The sequence below is a fragment of the Fusarium subglutinans genome (genome assembly GCF_013396075.1).
Source record: "Fusarium subglutinans strain NRRL 66333 chromosome Unknown NRRL66333_c0000147, whole genome shotgun sequence".
NCBI lineage: Eukaryota > Fungi > Ascomycota > Sordariomycetes > Hypocreales > Nectriaceae > Fusarium > Fusarium subglutinans.
The window spans coordinates 57,864-77,234 of record NW_023502210.1 but is presented as its reverse complement, the minus strand read 5'-3'; the positions used below and the strand labels follow the sequence as shown (position 1 = coordinate 77,234).

The following is a 19,371-nucleotide window of genomic DNA, read 5'->3' as shown; positions in this document are numbered from 1 at the left end:
AATGAGGCCACGAGACAAAACAAAGGTAGTTTCAGTTAATTTTGATACACTAAGTATGTATGAACATAATACAAAAGGAAACGATTTAGTCACCCCCAAACACTAGTCATAACATAATCCATCTGTCTCGTGTTCGCGTAGTAGAATTAGAAAGGGAGGACCCATCATCCCTTAGTCCTGGACACCAGTGGGGGTGTTGCAGAGGATGCCTTGGTCAAGCTGTGATGGTCAGTAATCAGTTAACTGAATGGATTGATCAGACTTACGATAGGCAGAACACAGCAACGAGCTCGCTGGCCAATGGCAGAGCAAACAGCACTGAAGTCGGCGGCGTCGGTAGGGGCAGCGGGAGCTAGCTATGTTAGATTGAGCTTCACTCAAGACATGGCTCTACTTACGGTTTCCACAGTCGAGGTCGGCAACGCCAAGGACATCAGTAGCACAGCATTGAGAAGTGCCGTAGAGACCAGAGCAAGGGATATAGGCCTGGCGCTTCTCCTCAGTAGGGAGGGCAGAGACGGCAGTAGCCAGGAGGGTAACGATAGCGAGTGAGAACTGCATGATGAATTGAGTGAATGAGTAGATGATAGAATGATCTGAAGCTTGGGGATGTGGATGCAGAATCTAAACTAATCCTCCAACAATCCCCATATTTATACAAAATCCAAACTATAGATCCCATAAATCATTAAGATCATCATCAGTAAACTAATAACCTCAACGTCATTATCTCACAGCAAATCTCCAATGAATACCACATTTAAAGCCGTTGACGTTTCCGATGGCGATATCCCTGACCTATATCATCAATATATTGACTTGAAACCTGTTGTAGCGTTACAACGGCCCAGAGGTTTACAGCTCTGCAGGGGTCTTAACGCATAAACGTGTCGCGACGATCGCTCGATCAATTGGCACCGCTGATTCGCTGGCCCGTCGGAGGAAACACTCAAAGGAAGAGCCGACTGCCGAAACGATCACACCGTTAATTTTAGAAGACTAGTTTGAGGCGAATTTGGAAACAGGTTGGTTGCTGGGCCGATGTCATGACCTGTTGGGAGGAAGTAATTGGTCGGATTGGTTCCTGTGAGGCCTCATTGGTGTACGGCAAAGTTCCACGACCGTTATTGATCGTCCCTTTAGTCTTCCTATCAGGTTCTTCAGCTTGGGGTTTGTTGGGGCTGGCGTAACGACGTGGCAAATCATGAATGTGCAGATTTGTTTCTCATACTGTTCCTGCAGAAAGTGGACCTACGCGCCGAGAAACCTGATCCGGCTTCCGACCCTGGTAAATGAGCATAAACTTGATTAACATTAGATATCCGAAACTTATATCCGATCGGATTATATAGGTGGCTTGACTTAGATAGCGGATTAAGTGTCCCGAATCAGATAATGACATCAGCCATCATCATGATCTGATTGGCATCGTAGCTATCACTTGGGTAGCATCCTTATGAATTGAGGAAGGAATCAAGAAAAATATCATTAAAAAAAACCAACACTTCGCAAAACAATCTCTTTCTGGAATCCCTGCTGCAAATCTCTCTTATTTCGTCAGTGGTAGTTGACCTCAGGCTTCAGCTCCATTCGATCATGATGCATCGAATTCCTTGCTTCCCTCAGCTTGAATCGAAGCCTCTCACCTCCGTCATCGCACCTATCACCATCCCTGACGAAAGCCAGCTCAATGCGTTCCTTGACATCTCCGGATAGCCCTGCACCGCTAAGAGTATCGCGTTCATGAAACACATGTCCTGCCAACACGCTAATGAGACCAAAGCCCCCAGATACAGGGGACGAACAAAATGCGATGCGTACGATAAGGAGTATCAGGCCGACGATAGGCTGAGCGAGTAGAACGATAGATAGAAGAGGAGATTTTTTGAGTACCGTGACAGTCTTCCAAGCTTTGTCAGGCCGATGATACTCGAACTGTTCACGCTCTCCAGCTTTCAAGTCGTTGACCGAGGAGCCAATGCCACAAAAGGCGGCCAGTCTAGACCAGAGAAGAGAAGACACCACAGCCGTGAACCTTATCTGAGCTGTTTCATCCAGATTGGCCGTCAGTAGGTCACTAACAAAATCGCTGAGCAGGTACCTAGCATCATTCAGATGAAGAGTTCTACAACCATCTGGGAATGTTTTCACAAAGCTTCCAGCGCAGCTACCCTTAATAAGGTTGACTGAATTAGCTGTAATCTTCCACTTCCCGTGACAGTTCAGCCGTTGGCTTGTGAACTCGAGCGCCTCCTTCTGAAACCTTTTCTTTGAAGGTCTTATGTTCCTATCTTCTTTCGAAGGCCCTACATGCGGTGTGAGAAGGACGAAGAACCGGTCCACTTGACCTTGAGGCCATAGGGTCGATAACCACTTTTTCTCTTTGTAAAGAGATATGGGCTGTGGCGCATTATCATCACTTGATTCAAAAAGGTTGTTCCACCACGTATCGTTGTCGCGCTGATTGTCAACTTCTTGGTTGAGATGCCAAGCCAAGCCAAAGACGTCAGCAGACACAGTATATGACTGCTGGCCTCGAATCTCGGCCCTTATGCTTTTGACGTACGATGGACTTGGTCCGTCCAACATCGCAACACTTATGCTATCATCCTTCAGTAGTAGCATATTAAAACCAAATGGTTGTGGTTGAGAGGGTAGCCTGGTTGCGTTGCTGAAGAAGAAGGGGATGGTAGCGTTGACCATGAGAGAAGCGCCAGAGGCAAAGTTAGCAAAGCCAACAGGGCCAGTAAGACCATATTGGCCGCCGCTGGCATTTACTTCAGTTGTGACCCTTCCACCAACAAAGCTCTTGTAACCAATACTAAGAAGCAGTGGGAACGCAAGCGATGCTGAGAGAAGTAGTGTCCATCGTTGACTGCCCCGACGCCAGTTCAAAAGACTACCCAAAATACTCTTCTTAATGATCGAATCGTAGTTCTGGAGGAGGCTCGCCCATCGTGTTTCAAGTTGTAGGAAGACGATAGTGGACAGCTTGGCGGTGCAAAGGTCCATGAGCGATAGCATCAAGCCAACAACGATAAGCTGATACTTTTGCTCAAGGCTCGCTGCAGTGGCTGGATGAAAGCAACAAATAAGACCAACGATACTACAGCAAAAGCTCAATGTAAGTGCTGCGATCTCTGAGAGGTCGCAGCGTTGTCTCCTGATGGGGTTGCCAAGTCCGCGATGCTCTTGGCTGGTGTTGAAGGGCTCGTAAGCGGATATATCATCGCTTGGCCTGACTTTGTGGCGGGAGGGCAGATGAGGGAAGGTATCCATTAAAGAATCTAGAGGCTAAAGGAAGTCTAGGTTGAAACTCAAAAGAAATTGGAAGAAGAAAGGCACACAGAGCGGGATATAATGAATTGCGGCTGAAAATCGTAGTGGTTTACTTAGTTAGGGGCATAAATAGGGGCCATTTCTATGAGCTTCGGTAGTCTGTGCGCTGTAACCTCACTGTGTAAGCCTCTATAAATTAGTAGGCCTACAGCGCCTTTAGAGATATCTTATCCTAAACCTTAATTTTTACAGCTTATACCTTAGCTAATTAGAATATTAGATTATATACTAAGACCTTCTAACCTATTATATAATGAATTTAATTACCTATATATAGGCTACCTTTATATCTATATAACGCTATAGTAACTAAGGAATATGTTATAAATACTATAAATACCTTAATTACCTTAGTAGCTATATTATTACTATTTATTATATAATAACTAAATTTAAATTTAGACTATATATAATATAGGCTATAGCTAATTATAGATCCTTAATTTAACCCTATATATATAGAAGTAAATTCAGACTGTAATTTTATTTTACTTAATACTATAAAAGCGAAAAGGTTAGCCTGCCTTACTAACTAAGGCTTAAGTTATTAAGCTAATTAAGTAAGTCTATATATTAAAGGCTAATTAAAGAATAGTATAGAAAGATATCCCTATAGTAATTAAATAAAATAATATTAGTTTTTACTATATTTAGTATATATTATATTAAGCTAGCTTTAAATAGTATATTATTTAGAAAAAGCTACTAATTTCCTTATAAAATTAGTAAAAAAGGCTTACCTTTACTAAGGCCTATAAAAATTAATTAATTAACTAATAAAGTATTATCTTTTAAACTAATAAGACCTAGGTTATAGGGGGTTATTATAGGCATATATAGGTAACCTAGTAGCCTAAAGAAGAGGTTAATCTAACCTATATTATTAAAAAAGAATAAAGGAAGCCTGGTTAGATATTTTAGGCAGGATTTACTAGTAAAAAAAAGGGTCCTTATCTTTTTTAGGAAAAAGAGTAAGGTAAAATTATAAATTAGACCTATTATAATTAAATTATATTACTTATTAAAGGATAGTTTTAAATTAAGTTATAGGAAAGGTATATACTAGTCTTAATATAGGATAATACTTTATTTTATATTAAGGGAAAGACCTTATAAGAGCTTTAATCTTAAGAAATTAAGGCTATTAATTAGCTGCCTTTTTTTCCTAACCTTAACCTAATTAAAGATATATAAAATTAGATAAAAAACTATATAAGCTATAATTACCTTGAGAAAATAATATATATAAGGCTTAGGGTAGCTATAAAGAAGGCTTAGGAGGCTATACTAAAGGACTTTCTCTAAAACTGGCTTAGTATAATAAATTAGTATTATAAGGATATTATTATAGCTAATAGAATGTATATAAAATAGTAGCTAAGTAAGATTAAGCAAGCTAATTAGAATACAGTATATTTCCCCTCCTAGTGCAATTAGCACTAAATTACAGTGCAGTTATAGCGCACAGACTACTAAAGCTGATAGAAATGGCCCCTACTTATGCCCCTAACCAAGTATCTCCGGAGCAAATGTCCGCAAGCCACTACACAGAAAGTTAATACGACTAATAAAATCAGAGAGTTTTGATTCTGGTCAGATCATTCTAGCTTCTGCAACCCTTTGTAGTGATCCTTTCCAGTTGGGTGGCATCGCCGCCAATCAAACCGCAACACGATATCAGCTAGACACCAACCAACACTCAAATGCACCATAACGAAAATCAGGCTCTCGAGTTTTATAGCGCCCGTCAAGTTTTACGAGTTCACAAAATGCGGGTTCGGAGATTGTGGTAGATGCAAATATATGTATAATTTGAGAGCTCAGCCATGATACTTGACGAAGAAACTCACTAGTCCGGAGATGATGCTGACTCCTTCTTGATCACTTCTCGCAGGTGGCGAAGGCTCTGGAGCCTGATTCTTAACCTGTAGTTGTGAAAGTGGCTGCATAAGCTGAAAAAGAAAGTGGTTGTCTCAAAAGCGACATGTGATAAACCAAAGCAGGCGCTCGCCTATTTATCCGCAATGTCCAAAAAGCCCAACATTGCTGCCAGTACTTCAGAATGTTAGTTTTTTGCTCAAAGGGGCTTAATCTCAATTAGATAATACTTACAAGCGCCAGCTGTTACGATGTATGAAGCAGTTCCCCAAGCAGTTTGTATCGTTGCCAAGTCGGTCCACGCCTTGGAGTTCAGCCAAATGCCGATGGCCAAGCTCAGCAAGACTGGAACGAGCACCACGATCGAGATGCGTGTGACTGACCAGTCTAGTACCAGCTCAAGGCCATATTCGCCCTCGAGTATATCGAGTCTCTTATTGTTCAAGGTGCAATGTATCCATTCTGACCAGGCCTCCGAGATGTGTCCAGGAACATGCCATCTTTTGTAGGTGCTCATCAATAGCTGTAAGTCCCCAGTACTGTTGGCATCCAGGGTGATGCGTTTATGTGTTCCAGTTCCAGCGTCGCACTGAATTATTAGCATGAGCGAGATGCTTGGAAGTGTCGAGGACAAACCTTGTATAGCCTGAAGCCTTTTAGATGTTTAAGAGACAAAAAGAGCCTTCGGATTAGTAGAGCCGCGGAGGAATAAACCTAAAACGACGTATGTTGGCTGGATCCGTCTATGGACGTTGATTTCTGACGTCCGTGAGAAACCGAAAAAAGGCGTTGAGATACTAAATCCCCACGAAATCGATATAAGCTGTTCTCTAGGAACCCGCCCTCCATCTATGTTTTCATTTTGAAGCGTTCCGTCCTCCTCATCACGTCGCTGGCTCGGGTTCGGTGGAAACAATAGTTCTTGGTAAGCCTTTGGATATGGAAATGTCCCGCTTTCAGTCATTTCATAGCTGGAGCTAAGTTGAGTCAATCTTTCGGCCCAGTGAGCTTCGACCTTGACGGCTCGTCGTTGTTGAAGTGACCGGATGCACGGATTTCGTTGTACTAGGAGACCTCCGTAGTCGAGATGCCGTGTGCCGTATGAGACATAAGCTGTCCGTTCTGTAGTGGGGATAGGACCGGCGGGTGCCCGTTACGACAAGGTCACAGGCGTATCCGCGGCATCGTCAATAGGCAGCGACATTTTGGACACGGCTGGCGGATGGATATACTTCTTTTTTTTGGACAATTACCTGCGTGGGGTGCGATGATGACCGCCGCGTAATGAGGATTGAAAATGTGTTGGCGATTCAATCTTCAGCCGCAAGCCACCAAGAACCATCCAATGAGACGAGACGAGACGCTGAAGTTTCGAGTGTAGTGCTGGACCAATTACAAAAATTCACTGACAGCCCATGCCACTTGGCACAGGCTACGCTCTTACAGTACATTGACTGCTTTATTAATATGATTAAAATAGTAAGAAGCAATACGACATTTTTAATCGCGATAACTTGAACGATTTGAATGCGCCTCGCATTGAGGATTGAGATAATGTGCTGGTAATTAAATAAATACTCAACCTCAGGCACCCAAAAACCTCCAATGAGAAACGTTTCATATACTCAGGATGACTGCTGCCTATGAGGTTAAGATTTAGGCTGCAAACACAGGTGATGAATGCAGTGCTGACAGGTTGGTCGATTCTACCAATGGTCATATGCCTACTACACTGGGTTCTGAGCTCACGTTGATGGTCTCTAGGCAGGCGTGAGGCATATAAAACTTCGCTTCAATATTGCTCTGAGGATGAAGAATTATTAAATGATATCTATTCTAGATTTATATCACTCCTAGTCAAGGCGAGGCGGACCAGGTAGGTCTCCAAAAAATGGCTGACGATTGTAGCTGAACTGTAAAAAGCCATGTCAGCAAGACTGCTATAGCTACGCAGAGCAGTACTTACCGTTACTCCCTTTCCAACATCCATAACAAGAGCTTCTTGTAAAAATAGGATGAAGGATTTGTGCGGGTCGATCATGGACTCATCTGCAGCATGCTTCTCAAACTGTGCCTGGGCCTTCCTTACCAGGGGAACCAACTCAGGGCCAGCAAGAAAGAGTTTGTAGACAAGTGCGTATTGGGGCATATTTGCGCCGCCAAAATAAGGGTTCAAGTCGAACTGGCCAGAAACAGCACCGACGTTGCAAATCAGTCCCCAAACTCGATCCTGGCAGCAAGAGCGGATTGCGTCAACTAAGCGAGGGGTTAACATCTGCTCCAGGCTCTCTCCGTCCTTCCTGTCATCTGGCGTGGATATGAAATACATAGCAACAGTAGCGTCGCCCGAATCCATAGTGCCCGACGTGACCTCAGCTCGCTTTGTAGCAGCCGCGGTTTGTAGTGGAATGGCCTTTTCATATGCCATGAGCACAATGCTTGTCTCGAAGTCTGTATGTTTGAGAAGATAAATTGGACTTATGGTGATATTATGGAAGAGCTTAGGGCTATGAAAGAGGGAGGTCGTAGGAATCCAGAGACGTGAATAGCTCTTCTCCGAATAATGATATAACTATTGGCAGTGCCTCTTTGTCCCTTCACGGTGGTGGGTTTCCACTAATTATACGCCACGGCCACTGAGCGAAAGATGGGGCTTGCTGCCTAGGATCAGCACTAACGGCCTTTAAAATGTCACTCATCGCACTGTCGTAATCTGTCCGCTCACAACATCTCAACTCAGTGAGTCCATCAAAGCATTATGGGCTACTCTGAAGTTCTCTGCCACATTTGCGGCGTCAGTTTCAACATCAACCGCTCTCGAACAGATAAAGAACCTCGAAGCGCAGCCTGGGGTTATCAGAGCCTTGCGATCAACCCTGAAAACAGTCACGGCCGGTGGGGATGCTACTACGTGAAGAGAGATGGGGTCCAAGAACCCGGGGCCGCGTCATTGGAACCAGTCAAGTATATTCCACCGCAAATGGAACCAGAAGATTCGTCCGATGACGGATGGACGTCAGACACGCCAGATGATGACTGGGAACACATCGCTGGACCAGAATGCGAGTACAACGGAGCCTACAATGGATACCGTATTTCTGCAGAGGCTATGAAACACTGTCAAACGTCCCAGTCTTGTACCAAAAGGCGATGATTGGCAGCCCGAGAGAGACGATCAAGACTTTGAAACTTCGGGCAACTTCTTCCTCAGCGGTTTGTCAGACGATATGCCCAGTAGAGATATGGGCTGGCCATCTGTTTCTCCCTCCCGTCATGGCATGAGCGACGTCAGCGCCGAGAACATCATTTGGGATCCTGAAGGGGCGGACGAGTCCTGTATGCCCTTTCATCCGGCCTGCTTTGAGATATTCAAGAGAGCTTCTCTACATCGGTATGGAACTGTGGATATTGAGTGCTTGATGAAGTGGTGGCGCCTTGAACCAACGTACGAAGATTTACATGGTTTTCCTCGGCATCCTGCTGTCAAAAAGGCTCAGGAGCAGTGGTGGAGTCATGAACGTGGAGACGAGTTCCTAGTGGCCAACCCTTGCTTTGTTCCTGGATTGGACGATCTCCTGCAGTCGACACGCGTGGAACATACCCTTGGGAATGAGTCTAGCCTTCCTGGAACTACAATATCAATGGAACCGGCCCCTTCAGACCCATTCTCAAAGCTTCCTAGCGAAATCATTCGTGAGATTCTCATCCATCTCAGTTTCAAGGACCTTGCCAACCTGCGACTTACCTCTCGCGTATTTCTACATCTGCCGAACACAGTTTTGTACGAAGTGACAGTTCGGGAAACTCCTTGGTTATACGAAGCTTGGTCGTCATTGCCTATATCGTTCTGGGCAACAACAACTCAAGCAGAGATCGAGGAAGAGATCGAACGCGGTGGTGACATTCGCGCAACTCCTCAGCCAGTCAGGCTACTCGGCAAAGCTGAAACGGACTGGCTCCGTCTTCAAGTGGAGGTATGGAAGAACTGGAAGCCATTACTTGGGCTGCAGAACCGGCGCAGAATCTGGGATGATTGCCAAGAAATCTTGAATCGGGTGGATGATTACCGGAAGCAAGGCAAGATCTGAGTATTCTTGAGCTTATTTCACTTTCTATAGTTGGCACAGGTAATAGATTGATCCAATATGCTTTACAATGATCAAAGCAACCATAACGAACTCTAAGCAAGCTTTGAGAGACGGTCCAAGACATCGTCCTCCCAAGGATAATCATCACTCTTAATCTTTCCAAAAGTCGGCAACAAAACAGCCTCATCGATCTCAGCGTACTTGCCACGCTCAATATGCACAAGCTGTCCATTCTTTGAAGAATCGGCCATAAGGAAGGCGGCGCAACGAGCGACAACTGAAGCGGGCTGCAGCTCAACGTTGATGGCGTCAAGAAGAGCCTTCAGCGACGGCAAGACACTGCTGTCTGTCCAGCTAGGGGCTAGTGTATTAACCCGGATGGGAAGTTGAGCTGCGGCGAGCAGGGGGACGAGACCACGTCCCCAGCCCAGGACACCATGTTTGGCGGTGGCTAGGGATGTTAGTAAAACACGGTGACGTAGGATTTGGCAACTCACAGTAATCCACAGCTCGGACACGCTGCAGGCCAGTTGTTGAGCCACTGATGAGAATGCTACCTCCCTCAGGCTGTTGTCTCATATAGTTAATAGCAAGCGTCGAAGTGTTGATCACACCCTTCAAGCTTATGTCAAGAAGCTGGTGCGAAGGCTCCTTCAAGTCGCCATTCTCATCAACCTCAGTAGCCAAGTAATCCGTCTTAGGTCCGACACCAGCATTCGCGAAAACATGGTCAATACGACCATAAACCTCCTTAGCCTTCTTGAAAAGCGCAATCAAATCACCCCAGACTGAAACATCGGTCTTGACAAAGGTAAATGATCCCTTGTGCTCCTCCGAGGGAGGCTGCACATCGCCACTGACTACCGAGGCGCCAAGCGACAAAAGCAAGTCAACAGTGGATAAACCAATACCGGAAGATCCTCCTATCATGGATATATCGTTAGCTCGTATTCTGCTGTTCGCGTAGGAAAGGATTGCATACCTGTTACGATGACGACCTTGCCCTTGAGGGCCTCCAACTTTTGATCGTCGATAGTAAATTCAGCCATGTTTTTAATTCTTGAAACGTGAAGAAGCAGAAAGACGCGGTGAGAAGAAACTCGACGGTAGCAGCAGTGGCCCTGACTAAAATACGAAAAGTTACATTGGCATTCGTCCACACCGGTTCAGGGTCCTCGGTGGAACCGGGAAATCCACAGCAACTCCCGCAAGTCGTACGAGTTCTCATCTTGCATTGACTGTTGGTGGGTAAACTATTGTTTCTGCTCTGTAGTCCCGAGTCTAGTCGAGGACTAGATCTTACATCCATGCTGGTATCCATATTTGCTGGGCATGTACGCGATCACGTGTTTTCTAATGCTCATTTGCCACTGGTTCTTTTACTGAAATAAACGGAGAAAGTCGCCGGAGGTTTGGTTCTGTCGGAAATGGATCTCTGCAGAAGGATCTGATCGGCACTGATGTGACAACCCGTTACGAGCGAGACATCCAGACCGTCTTCACATGCATATCTCTTATTTGTTCTTTCGTAGTTACGCTTTGAACATGACGACCCCTTGGCTTCGGACACCAGTAGATCATCTGCAGACCAAGACATGATCTAATATGAGGCTGACCAAAGACACTAGGACGTGCGGGCCGCCCGGGGATAAAGTGGACGTTCCAGAAAAAGCAGCCAATATTATAGCCTCGGGATCATTCACGGCCGAAATGCTCCGCAAATATTGCACTAGAACGTTTGAGACAGCCGTTGGTTTGAGTTCGTCATCACTTAGTTCGCTACTAGGGCCCGTTTCCTAATTGGCCCCCTATGTTTGAACCACTACGCTAGCTGGGGTATGCGAGAATGAACGAGCCTCGGAACCGATGCGAGAAATAACTAAACTTGTACAGGGGATATTCTAGTGGGCCTTGTCGGGCTGTTTATGTCACGGCGAAGTTGCATGCTGCGTATACCGGTTTTCCTGAGGGGCTAGGAGCAAGGGTACCGGCCCAAAATTTCCGGGACGTTGGGTCAGCCGTTTGACATTAAATCTGGCAGATACAGATCTCAAAATCGTCCTTGACCTTGTTGTTTGTTCCTTTGTTTATTGCCTTTCTTATCGTTCGCCTTAAATCACCATTATGGCTCCTGTAGCCGGTGCGGGCGTGCCCCTTCTATGGATCACTATCGTGATGCTCACGCTATCGTGGATCTTTCTCAGTGCGCGTCTTGGAGTTCGAAAATGGAAGAATAATCTTGGCTTGGACGATTGGCTGATGTTTGCGGGTTTGGTATGTATTTTGGCGGAGTTTGAAGACTGTGACTGACGAGACGCAGATTCTGTATACGGTTACGGCTGCGCTGGTTATTACGTGCTGTTTTCATGGAGCAGGTCAGCATAGAGATGCCATCGAAGCAAAAGATGTTATGATGGGAACAAAGGTATGTGTCCATCCGGCAGTCATCGTGCAATCGCTAACGCATCACGTCGCAGCTCTTCTTCATCGCCCAATTCTTTTACTCCGCCTGCTCCGTCCCGATCAAAGCCAGTATCTGTGTAACCATGCTCCGAATTTGCGATGCACGCCGTCGATTCGTCTGGACTCTATGGGGCCTCATCGGTATAACTGTCATCACCGCCATCATCTTCATCCTCGCCACAGCGAACGTTTGCCATCCGATCACAACACTTTGGGGAGAAACGACACACGGCTACTGCAACACAAAACTCAACAGCAGTGTCGGATTCTTCTTTTCTGCAGTCTCGATTATCGTGGATTGGGCACTAGCAATTCTTCCCGGACTCTTGCTGTGGAATATCCAGATGAAGAACAGGGTCAAGCTCCCAGTCATTGTTATGCTTGGCCTTGGTGCTTTGTAAGTCAGCCATATGATCTTGTTGGCAAAGCTAACAATTTGCAGTGCCAGTTGTGCAACCGTCGTCCGACTTGGCTACCTCACACTCTACAACAACCCAGAAGAATTCATGTACAGCACCGGCGCAATCGGCCTATGGTCTATTGTCGAAGAAGGTATCGGAATCATCGCCGGCTCAATGCCTGCCCTTCGTCCACTTCTCAACCTCCCGGTGTTCCGTAGCACGTACGCAAGCAACACTGGCTCCAGCGGAATCTCGAGTCGAATGAACCCACCTCATGTCTCGGGAAATAAACATACTAGAATTGTTTCGAATAACCAAAAGTCGAGTTTGGAGTTGAATGACTTTCGATCGGGCATGACAACACGAGTGGGTTTTGGCAATGATGATAAGGTCAGACAGAGTATTGATGATGGGGATAGTCAGAAGTACATCTTGAAGCAGACGCGGGTTGTGATGACTACTGAGCAAACATAGATTATAGGACAGCAAATTTATCAGATTAGCAATCACTTGTCATCCATAACAATATCTCGCAATCGTGCCTAACGAACTGGCTTGAAATGTTAGTTTCAGACGTCAAGCTTGAACTGGCAATCGAACTAGCGTGATGCAGCTTCAATTTGTACTTCTGCCCTGTACACACCTGGGACTCTTTGAATTTGCAAAAAATAACTATAACAAAGAACTGGAGTTTTATTAATAGAATGTATTTAGAAGACTCAGCGACGTTGCACAGTGAGGCGGATAAAACAACCTACTCGATTTAGAGAAATGAGATGCCGTCGTTAGTTTGTTTTCTTGGTATCCCTGCTTGCTACCCTGCAGTGATTGAAAATAATAGAAATAAGCCTTTCAGAGCTAATTGCTATGTTAGATAATAACCGAATATTAAATTGACGATTTAGGGATAGTTTCTCCATTGGTTTCCCGTTTCGGAGTGCTTTCATAACAAAAAGAAGTTAACGGCCGCATCTGCGAGTGAGACACTGGTATGGTAACGCCATCGGCATGCTTACAGCCTGGTGAAATGAAGTTTGCACTCAAACGTAATAATAAGCAATAAGACCACGAATTCATTTCAATAAGCGAATAAAGAAGCCCGACTGTCTCTTGCTAATGGTAAACTGACGTCTTGAGTTCAACATTCATCTCTATCAATGATGCCAGTTCAATGTTCATGCCAAGTCTTTAGAGCAGGGTTTGCAATAGGTGCGCATGCACGGCTATAGTAGATCATGCGGGGAATCCCAGTCAATGCCGATATCATCTGACTCGGTATTTATCAATAGCAAGGACCTTTCCAAGCAACCTGATTTATCTTGAAAAGTACCTTGCTCTTTAGCCGGATGACTTTTGCCAGACCTTGACGATCCCTGGTGGCGTGATTCTCTTCGACAAGCAGGAAATCGGCAAAATAGTTACAACGCATTGAGATTCACTGACGTCCAGATCCTAACGGCTTTCTGCAGGAAGATCTATTGAGAGCAGAACTGAAGTTGGCTTGCACTGACCTTATACAAAGTATAATTCAGCAGGCCTTGAATCGATATAGTATATTCCTCCTCGACGGCACTTGTGGTTGGTTGAGACGTTCCTTCTAAGACTTAAGCATACTTTCAACCTTACGTGATACATTTAGCCTGTCCCACCGGAGCAAACTCTCTCGGCAGTTCATTATTCTGCTCTTGAACCTGGAATTACCTGTTTCGGAGCTCCTGCGGGGGATCTGCGTCCCGGCGGGGAGATTGTACCATCTCTGTACCTTGCAAGGGCATAGAGCCAAGAACAGCTGACTTTGCAAGAAAACTGATAACTAGGTCGCCCTCTGCCCCATATGTCACTAAATGAAATGGCTAAGGACTCATTTATTTCCACCCGACATATCTCTTGACCAAGCCTTTTGTCTAAGATGCTCCACGCCACTCTCATCACGGTGGTGCTGGCTCTAGCCACCAACGTTGCTGCACAGGTACAAGGCACAGCAACTGTCGACCTTTCCAAGAACCATGGAAGAGCCTCTGCTCTTGGATCAGGCTTCATCTACGGCTGGCCTGATAACGGAACAAGTGTCGACACCTCGATCCCAGATTATTTAGTGACTGACATCAAGTTCAACGCAAACCGCGGCGGTGGTGCTCAGATTCCATCGCTTGGTTGGGCTAGAGGCGGCTATGAAGGATACCTCGGTCGTTTCAACTCTACTCTATCCAACTACCGCACCACGCGCAAGTATAACGCTGATTTTATCTTGCTGCCTCATGATCTCTGGGGTGCAGATGGCGGACAGGGTTCAAACTCTCCGTTTCCAGGTGATAATGGCAACTGGACTGAGACGGAACTATTCTGGAATCAGCTTGTATCCGATTTAAAGGCCCATAACATGTTGGAGGGTCTCGTGATTGATGTTTGGAATGAGCCTGATATTGATATTTTTTGGGATCGCTCATGGCCCCAGTTTCTTGAGTATTATAATCGCGCGACCAAACTCCTGCGGTAAGAATACCTTTGATGAACACGCATTTACAGTGAGCTGACTGGTCGAATTAGAAAAGCACTTCCCAAAACCCTTCTCAGCGGCCCAGCCATGGCACATTCTCCCATTTTGTCTGACGATAAATGGCATACCTGGCTACAGTCAGTAGCGGGCAACAAGACAATCCCTGATATTTTCTCCTGGCATCAGATTGGTGATTGGGAACGTGAGCCCGACACCACGATCCCCGACTTTACTACCTTGCGGGGCCAATACGGCGTTCCAGAGAAGCCAGTTGACATCAACGAGTACGCTGCACGCGATGAGCAGAATCCAGCCAACTCAGTCTACTACCTTTCCCAACTGGAGCGCCATAACCTCAGGGGTCTACGTGCGAACTGGGGCGGTGGATCTGATCTGCACAACTGGATGGGCAATTTGATCTACAGCACTTCCGGCACCTCTGAGGGGACATATTACCCTAATGGCGAGTGGCAGGTATATAAATACTATGCAGCCATGGCAGGGCAGAGACTTTTGACGAAAGCGTCGTCGGACTTGAAGTTTGATGTTTTTGCCACTAAGCAAGGTCATAAGATTAAGATTCTAGCCGGCACCAGAACCGTTCAAGCTAAGTACAGCATCAAAATCAGCAGCCTGGAGGCAGTAGGACTTCCCAAAAAGGGTGCCGTAAAGGTCCGGACTTATCGATTCGACTGGGCTGGGCCGAATGGAAAAGTTGACGGGCCTATTGATTTGGGAGAGAAGAGGTATATTTATTCGGCCGACACGGTGAGTCGCCCCTCGAGTTTAGCGCTGCATTATATACGTGCCTTTCCTTCGAACCTAGTGCCTGAGCTAACTTTGAGTTATAGCTGACACTTTCTGTCAACCCGCCTACAAACGCTACCGCCTTTGCTTACGAGTTTTCAGTTTGAGACCGGTGACAGAATTTCATTCGGATAGAAACGAGGATGAGATAGCAAGTTCGTTACTTCATAAGACCAGTATAATTTGCGAAATATGACAAAAGGAGCGACAAGAGGAAAACTCAGGCTGCTAGACTGTGAACCCGGCAAATCATCCATCAATCGAATCTCGTCGCGTTCTCTTCGTTCTTGATCTTGACTCAAGTGAGCGTCGCTTCCTAGACTCAGTATTACCAATTAAAGACCAAACATGAAGGCCAGAAGGTAGAAAAGTACCACTGTGTGCCTCCCGTCTGAGAAATTCCATTATAGATGAGAACGGAAGCGTATCCATGCCGCAGTAAACAGTGATTGCTCTCCCGAAAGCGACTTCGTGCATAAGACCTTCCCGTTCAAACCAAGATCGCCTTAGAAATCTGATAATAGATGACTTTTCCTGATCGGAGGGGACGTATGAATACCCAGCATTTGTGGTAGAAGTAGTGTCATCAGACATGGTTTCATCTGGATCTTTGCCATCAGCCCGAAGGATTGATGAGATGGCTTCTGGCGCAAGTTTAGTTTCATCATTCTGGACTCCAATCCATGCGATGACAGAGCTAGCACAGCAGTAAATCTGTGCAATCAAAGAACCATGATTCGATCGCTCCTCGGGATTGCTCTGATCGATGCAAATTGCATCAATCCACATCGGCCTCCCGACTCGAACAACTTCAGGAACAGGGACTAGTTTTCTCTCCTCAGGCGTCTTTTGCATCTTATAAGCAATTTCTTCAATGTTCTCCCAATCTTTTGGCTTCGTGTATGTGATGTAGTCCATCGGCGTTTTACCATACGAGTCGATTACTTTCATACTGGCACCGTAGTCGAGAAGCATGTTGATAATGTCGAAATGACCAAGTTGTGCTGCGTGATGAATCGCCGTCTTGCCGAAACAATCCTGCGCATGGATATGAGCACCTTGCTCCAACAACCGCTGAACCTTGGGTCGATGATTGTTTTCCACGGCTGTCATCAACTCAGTCTCCAGGAACAGTTCATTGCGTTGCTCAACGCGATCATTGACTTTTTGAGCCATCTTGAGAGCTTCGTAAATGTTTTTCGGGAGAAACATTAGCTTTCCGTTGATGGTGATGGGATAGAGATGCATGGGCCCGTATTCATCAATATCGCCTGGATCAGCACTGTCTGGGTTCCCCCATGTCGTAGAGATGAGATCAAAATGCGGGGCCTCGTTGATATCCACGGTCTCTAGGATGCATTCTAGTAGAGGTTCACCTAAGATTGAAGGAGGTGAAAGCTGGCGTGGTCTCTTGATGAATGACAACAGACGAATTGAGGCTGGTGAGGGAAGACTCGTGTATGAGACGTTGGTGAAATCCATTGGGGGCGCATTGATAGAAGCCATGATAGGGAACTGAAAGTGTGTTTTTCAAGTATGATACTCTGTCTCTCGGTGCTAATTATCGTATCTTGGCCCTCATTCTTATAATCTCAGCACCTTGAATCCTTCCGCCAAGACATGCATCGTGTGCCTATTTTAGTGCAGGCGGAGGGCGTTCTGCCTAGCTCAGCCCCTGTAAGTGGATAGCATTCGCTGTCAGATCCGTCGGACTTGACTCGGCTGCCTCCCCAACCACCTGAATATCTTTGCAGAGAGAGACAAGCAATATGAGAGAATCTTATACTTTATCATATCTAACTAGTCATGAGATTTATTCCAACATCCCAGTACAGGTTGTTCAATCCATCAGCGTCGTTTTCTACCTGAACCCCGCCGGACTCACCAGCCAGTAAGCATCGCAGCGTGATATCCCTGTAAGTCTCGCCGGCGAAGAAGGCTAGGTCTGATCGACACTTCTTGATGACAGCTTCTTTGAACTGCCCGGGTAACATTGAGTCTGATTTTGAACCCTTTGCTCCGGACTCAGCGACTTTTGCGATGGGCCGCCAGTAGCCAATCTCAGCTAGTAATAGTCCAACAGCGTAAATGTCATGGACTCGCTGGAAGCGCTGTTCCTTGCCAGTCTGTTTGGCTCCTGACTTGAGACGCTTCCGTATATCGGGATGCAGGTAGACAATCTCGGTTTCTTCAAATGACGCTGAGATGGATAGCTCGGTAGGTGAGTCTGGCCGAGAGATTGCGAACCCTCCGATGATAGGTTGACTCAGATCAAGTGCCTTTGACTTTGTGTCCGTCTCGTCTATGAGGAATGCTACGTGCAGAGAATTGAACCGCTCATGATGCCATCGAGTCAAGAGAAAAGTGTAGAAGCCCATCACCAACTTCGACGCCAATTGCAGGCGCTGATTCAGACTTGGAAGAGCATGCTGCACTCGTGAGGCTGATTTACTACCCGCCGCCGACTTCTGACCTCCCGACAGCATATCGTAAAGCGTATAGACTTTTGTTGAAGATGTAAGACTGCGAGGCAAGGTAGACACGAGACCGAAGGACCTCGCGCCCCCAAACTCAACAAACCCAAGAGCTGGCAAGGGCTGTATTGCTGAGAATGTTCCGATCTGCTGTAAGGTGTACGAGATCCGTGCCATTCGAGAGTGAGCTAACTTATAAGCATCGAAATCTTTTGGTATGGGTATCCATTCAATCAGAGCTCGAGAAACCTGGCCGTCTTGAGAAGTATACTGAGAGATCGTATATTGACACCCCTTGAAGACATCCGCTGCGACCAAACCCTCAAATGCGGCCTCCTTTAGTTCCATTTGCTGGAGTATAGCATCCATGTCAGCGCTCAAACCCATGCCATCTTTGAAACGCTGTCGTATTGACATAAGCTTGGCGCTTTGGCTTAAAGTTCCGTTGCGATCATTAGACAAGTTGACGATGTCCTTGATGTTTTCTGGCGAGTCTAGAGCGTAGCCTGCGATTCCGAGCTCGAGGATGCTGTCTCGAATATTCTGAGGCAGTATGCTGTACAGAGTGTTGTTCCAGTATATCATGGACGCCAGTGAATCATCGAGTGCGGCTTTGTCAGAGTCTTCTTTCCATGGACTCGTGCTGTGTTTGATCCGAGTTGTCCATGGTGTATGCTTCAGAAGCTCACTAGCGAATCGCTTGAGTCGCTGTCTCGACTTCGCAGTGGCCTCTCCAAGGTCTGCGCCTGGATCTGTTACAACTGGCTCCGCCTGTATTACCACTAAGACGCCGTTCCGCTGGAGAATCCCCTCAATCTTCTCAAGCAGCCTCAAGACGCTAGTCGCAGCATCGATGATAGGCTTGCCAAACTGCTTATCCAACGTCACCTGTAAAGGCGATGACTGCAGCGGTACGTTGAGAACTGAATGTGATGACCTTTTTGTGATTGCAAGGTGTTCCAAAGCAGTCCACCACGTCTGGAACCGAAAGAACTCCATCTCCAACTTGCACATCCAATCCGCGATATCATCTCCAAAATCGTCGGCTCTCCGAATGACGCGCCATACTTCAAAGCCCTTCTCAAAAACGGAAATTAGACCACCAAGGCCGATGATAAAAGCTGGGATCTCAAGACCAGACATTTCAATGCTGAGAAGTGGGTTGAAAGGAAGAGGTTACGCAGGGAAGCAGGATTGATGATTTTGGCGGGCGATCTAGACCCTGATGAGCCAATGCAGGTAATCAATAGCGTCGGAACCCCTCATTTTTACGGCTCAAGCTGAAAGTCCTACAGCGAATTCGTAAGCTCGTGAGAGCGAATATCGCAGTTCATTGGTCTAGACCGAGACATGGCTTAAACATGTTACAATCTCGTTTCAGCCTAGCGAGGAAATCAGCCTTACATTCCGAAGCATGCGTGAGA

At 46.2% G+C, this 19,371-nt stretch overlaps 9 protein-coding genes across 9 annotated transcripts; 3 read left to right on the top strand and 6 right to left on the bottom strand.

The window, feature by feature from the left end:
• Positions 1–171: 171 nt before the first annotated feature.
• On the bottom strand, positions 172–561 carry FSUBG_9471 (fungal hydrophobin; the record flags this gene model as incomplete). The annotated part of the gene is made up of 3 exons (XM_036687988.1): positions 172–219; positions 267–352; positions 399–561. The coding sequence occupies 3 exons, from the start codon at positions 559–561 to the stop codon at positions 172–174; spliced, it is 297 nt and encodes a 98-aa protein (XP_036535048.1).
• A 996-nt stretch (positions 562–1,557) lies between these two features.
• On the bottom strand, positions 1,558–3,279 carry FSUBG_9470 (uncharacterized protein; the record flags this gene model as incomplete). Its single annotated transcript, XM_036687987.1, has 1 exon — positions 1,558–3,279. The coding sequence occupies one exon, from the start codon at positions 3,277–3,279 to the stop codon at positions 1,558–1,560; it is 1,722 nt and encodes a 573-aa protein (XP_036535047.1).
• A 3,791-nt stretch (positions 3,280–7,070) lies between these two features.
• On the bottom strand, positions 7,071–7,645 carry FSUBG_9469 (uncharacterized protein; the record flags this gene model as incomplete). Its single annotated transcript, XM_036687985.1, has 2 exons — positions 7,071–7,130; positions 7,184–7,645. 2 exons carry the CDS (start codon positions 7,643–7,645, stop codon positions 7,071–7,073), a joined length of 522 nt encoding a protein of 173 aa, XP_036535046.1.
• A 330-nt stretch (positions 7,646–7,975) lies between these two features.
• FSUBG_9468 (uncharacterized protein) lies at positions 7,976–9,305 on the top strand (the record flags this gene model as incomplete). Its single annotated transcript, XM_036687984.1, has 2 exons — positions 7,976–8,309; positions 8,365–9,305. The coding sequence occupies 2 exons, from the start codon at positions 7,976–7,978 to the stop codon at positions 9,303–9,305; spliced, it is 1,275 nt and encodes a 424-aa protein (XP_036535045.1).
• A 92-nt stretch (positions 9,306–9,397) lies between these two features.
• FSUBG_9467 (levodione reductase) lies at positions 9,398–10,354 on the bottom strand (the record flags this gene model as incomplete). Its single annotated transcript, XM_036687983.1, has 3 exons — positions 9,398–9,756; positions 9,803–10,228; positions 10,288–10,354. The coding sequence occupies 3 exons, from the start codon at positions 10,352–10,354 to the stop codon at positions 9,398–9,400; spliced, it is 852 nt and encodes a 283-aa protein (XP_036535044.1).
• Positions 10,355–11,429: 1,075 nt separating this feature from the next.
• FSUBG_9466 (uncharacterized protein) lies at positions 11,430–12,643 on the top strand (the record flags this gene model as incomplete). The annotated part of the gene is made up of 4 exons (XM_036687982.1): positions 11,430–11,579; positions 11,626–11,730; positions 11,783–12,165; positions 12,211–12,643. The coding sequence occupies 4 exons, from the start codon at positions 11,430–11,432 to the stop codon at positions 12,641–12,643; spliced, it is 1,071 nt and encodes a 356-aa protein (XP_036535043.1).
• A 1,435-nt stretch (positions 12,644–14,078) lies between these two features.
• On the top strand, positions 14,079–15,580 carry FSUBG_9465 (uncharacterized protein; the record flags this gene model as incomplete). The annotated part of the gene is made up of 3 exons (XM_036687981.1): positions 14,079–14,662; positions 14,717–15,434; positions 15,518–15,580. The coding sequence occupies 3 exons, from the start codon at positions 14,079–14,081 to the stop codon at positions 15,578–15,580; spliced, it is 1,365 nt and encodes a 454-aa protein (XP_036535042.1).
• Positions 15,581–15,722: 142 nt separating this feature from the next.
• Positions 15,723–16,979, bottom strand: FSUBG_9464 (ankyrin and het domain protein; the record flags this gene model as incomplete). Its single annotated transcript, XM_036687980.1, has 1 exon — positions 15,723–16,979. The coding sequence occupies one exon, from the start codon at positions 16,977–16,979 to the stop codon at positions 15,723–15,725; it is 1,257 nt and encodes a 418-aa protein (XP_036535041.1).
• Positions 16,980–17,269: 290 nt separating this feature from the next.
• FSUBG_9463 (uncharacterized protein) lies at positions 17,270–19,090 on the bottom strand (the record flags this gene model as incomplete). The annotated part of the gene is made up of 1 exon (XM_036687979.1): positions 17,270–19,090. The coding sequence occupies one exon, from the start codon at positions 19,088–19,090 to the stop codon at positions 17,270–17,272; it is 1,821 nt and encodes a 606-aa protein (XP_036535040.1).
• Positions 19,091–19,371: the final 281 nt, after the last annotated feature.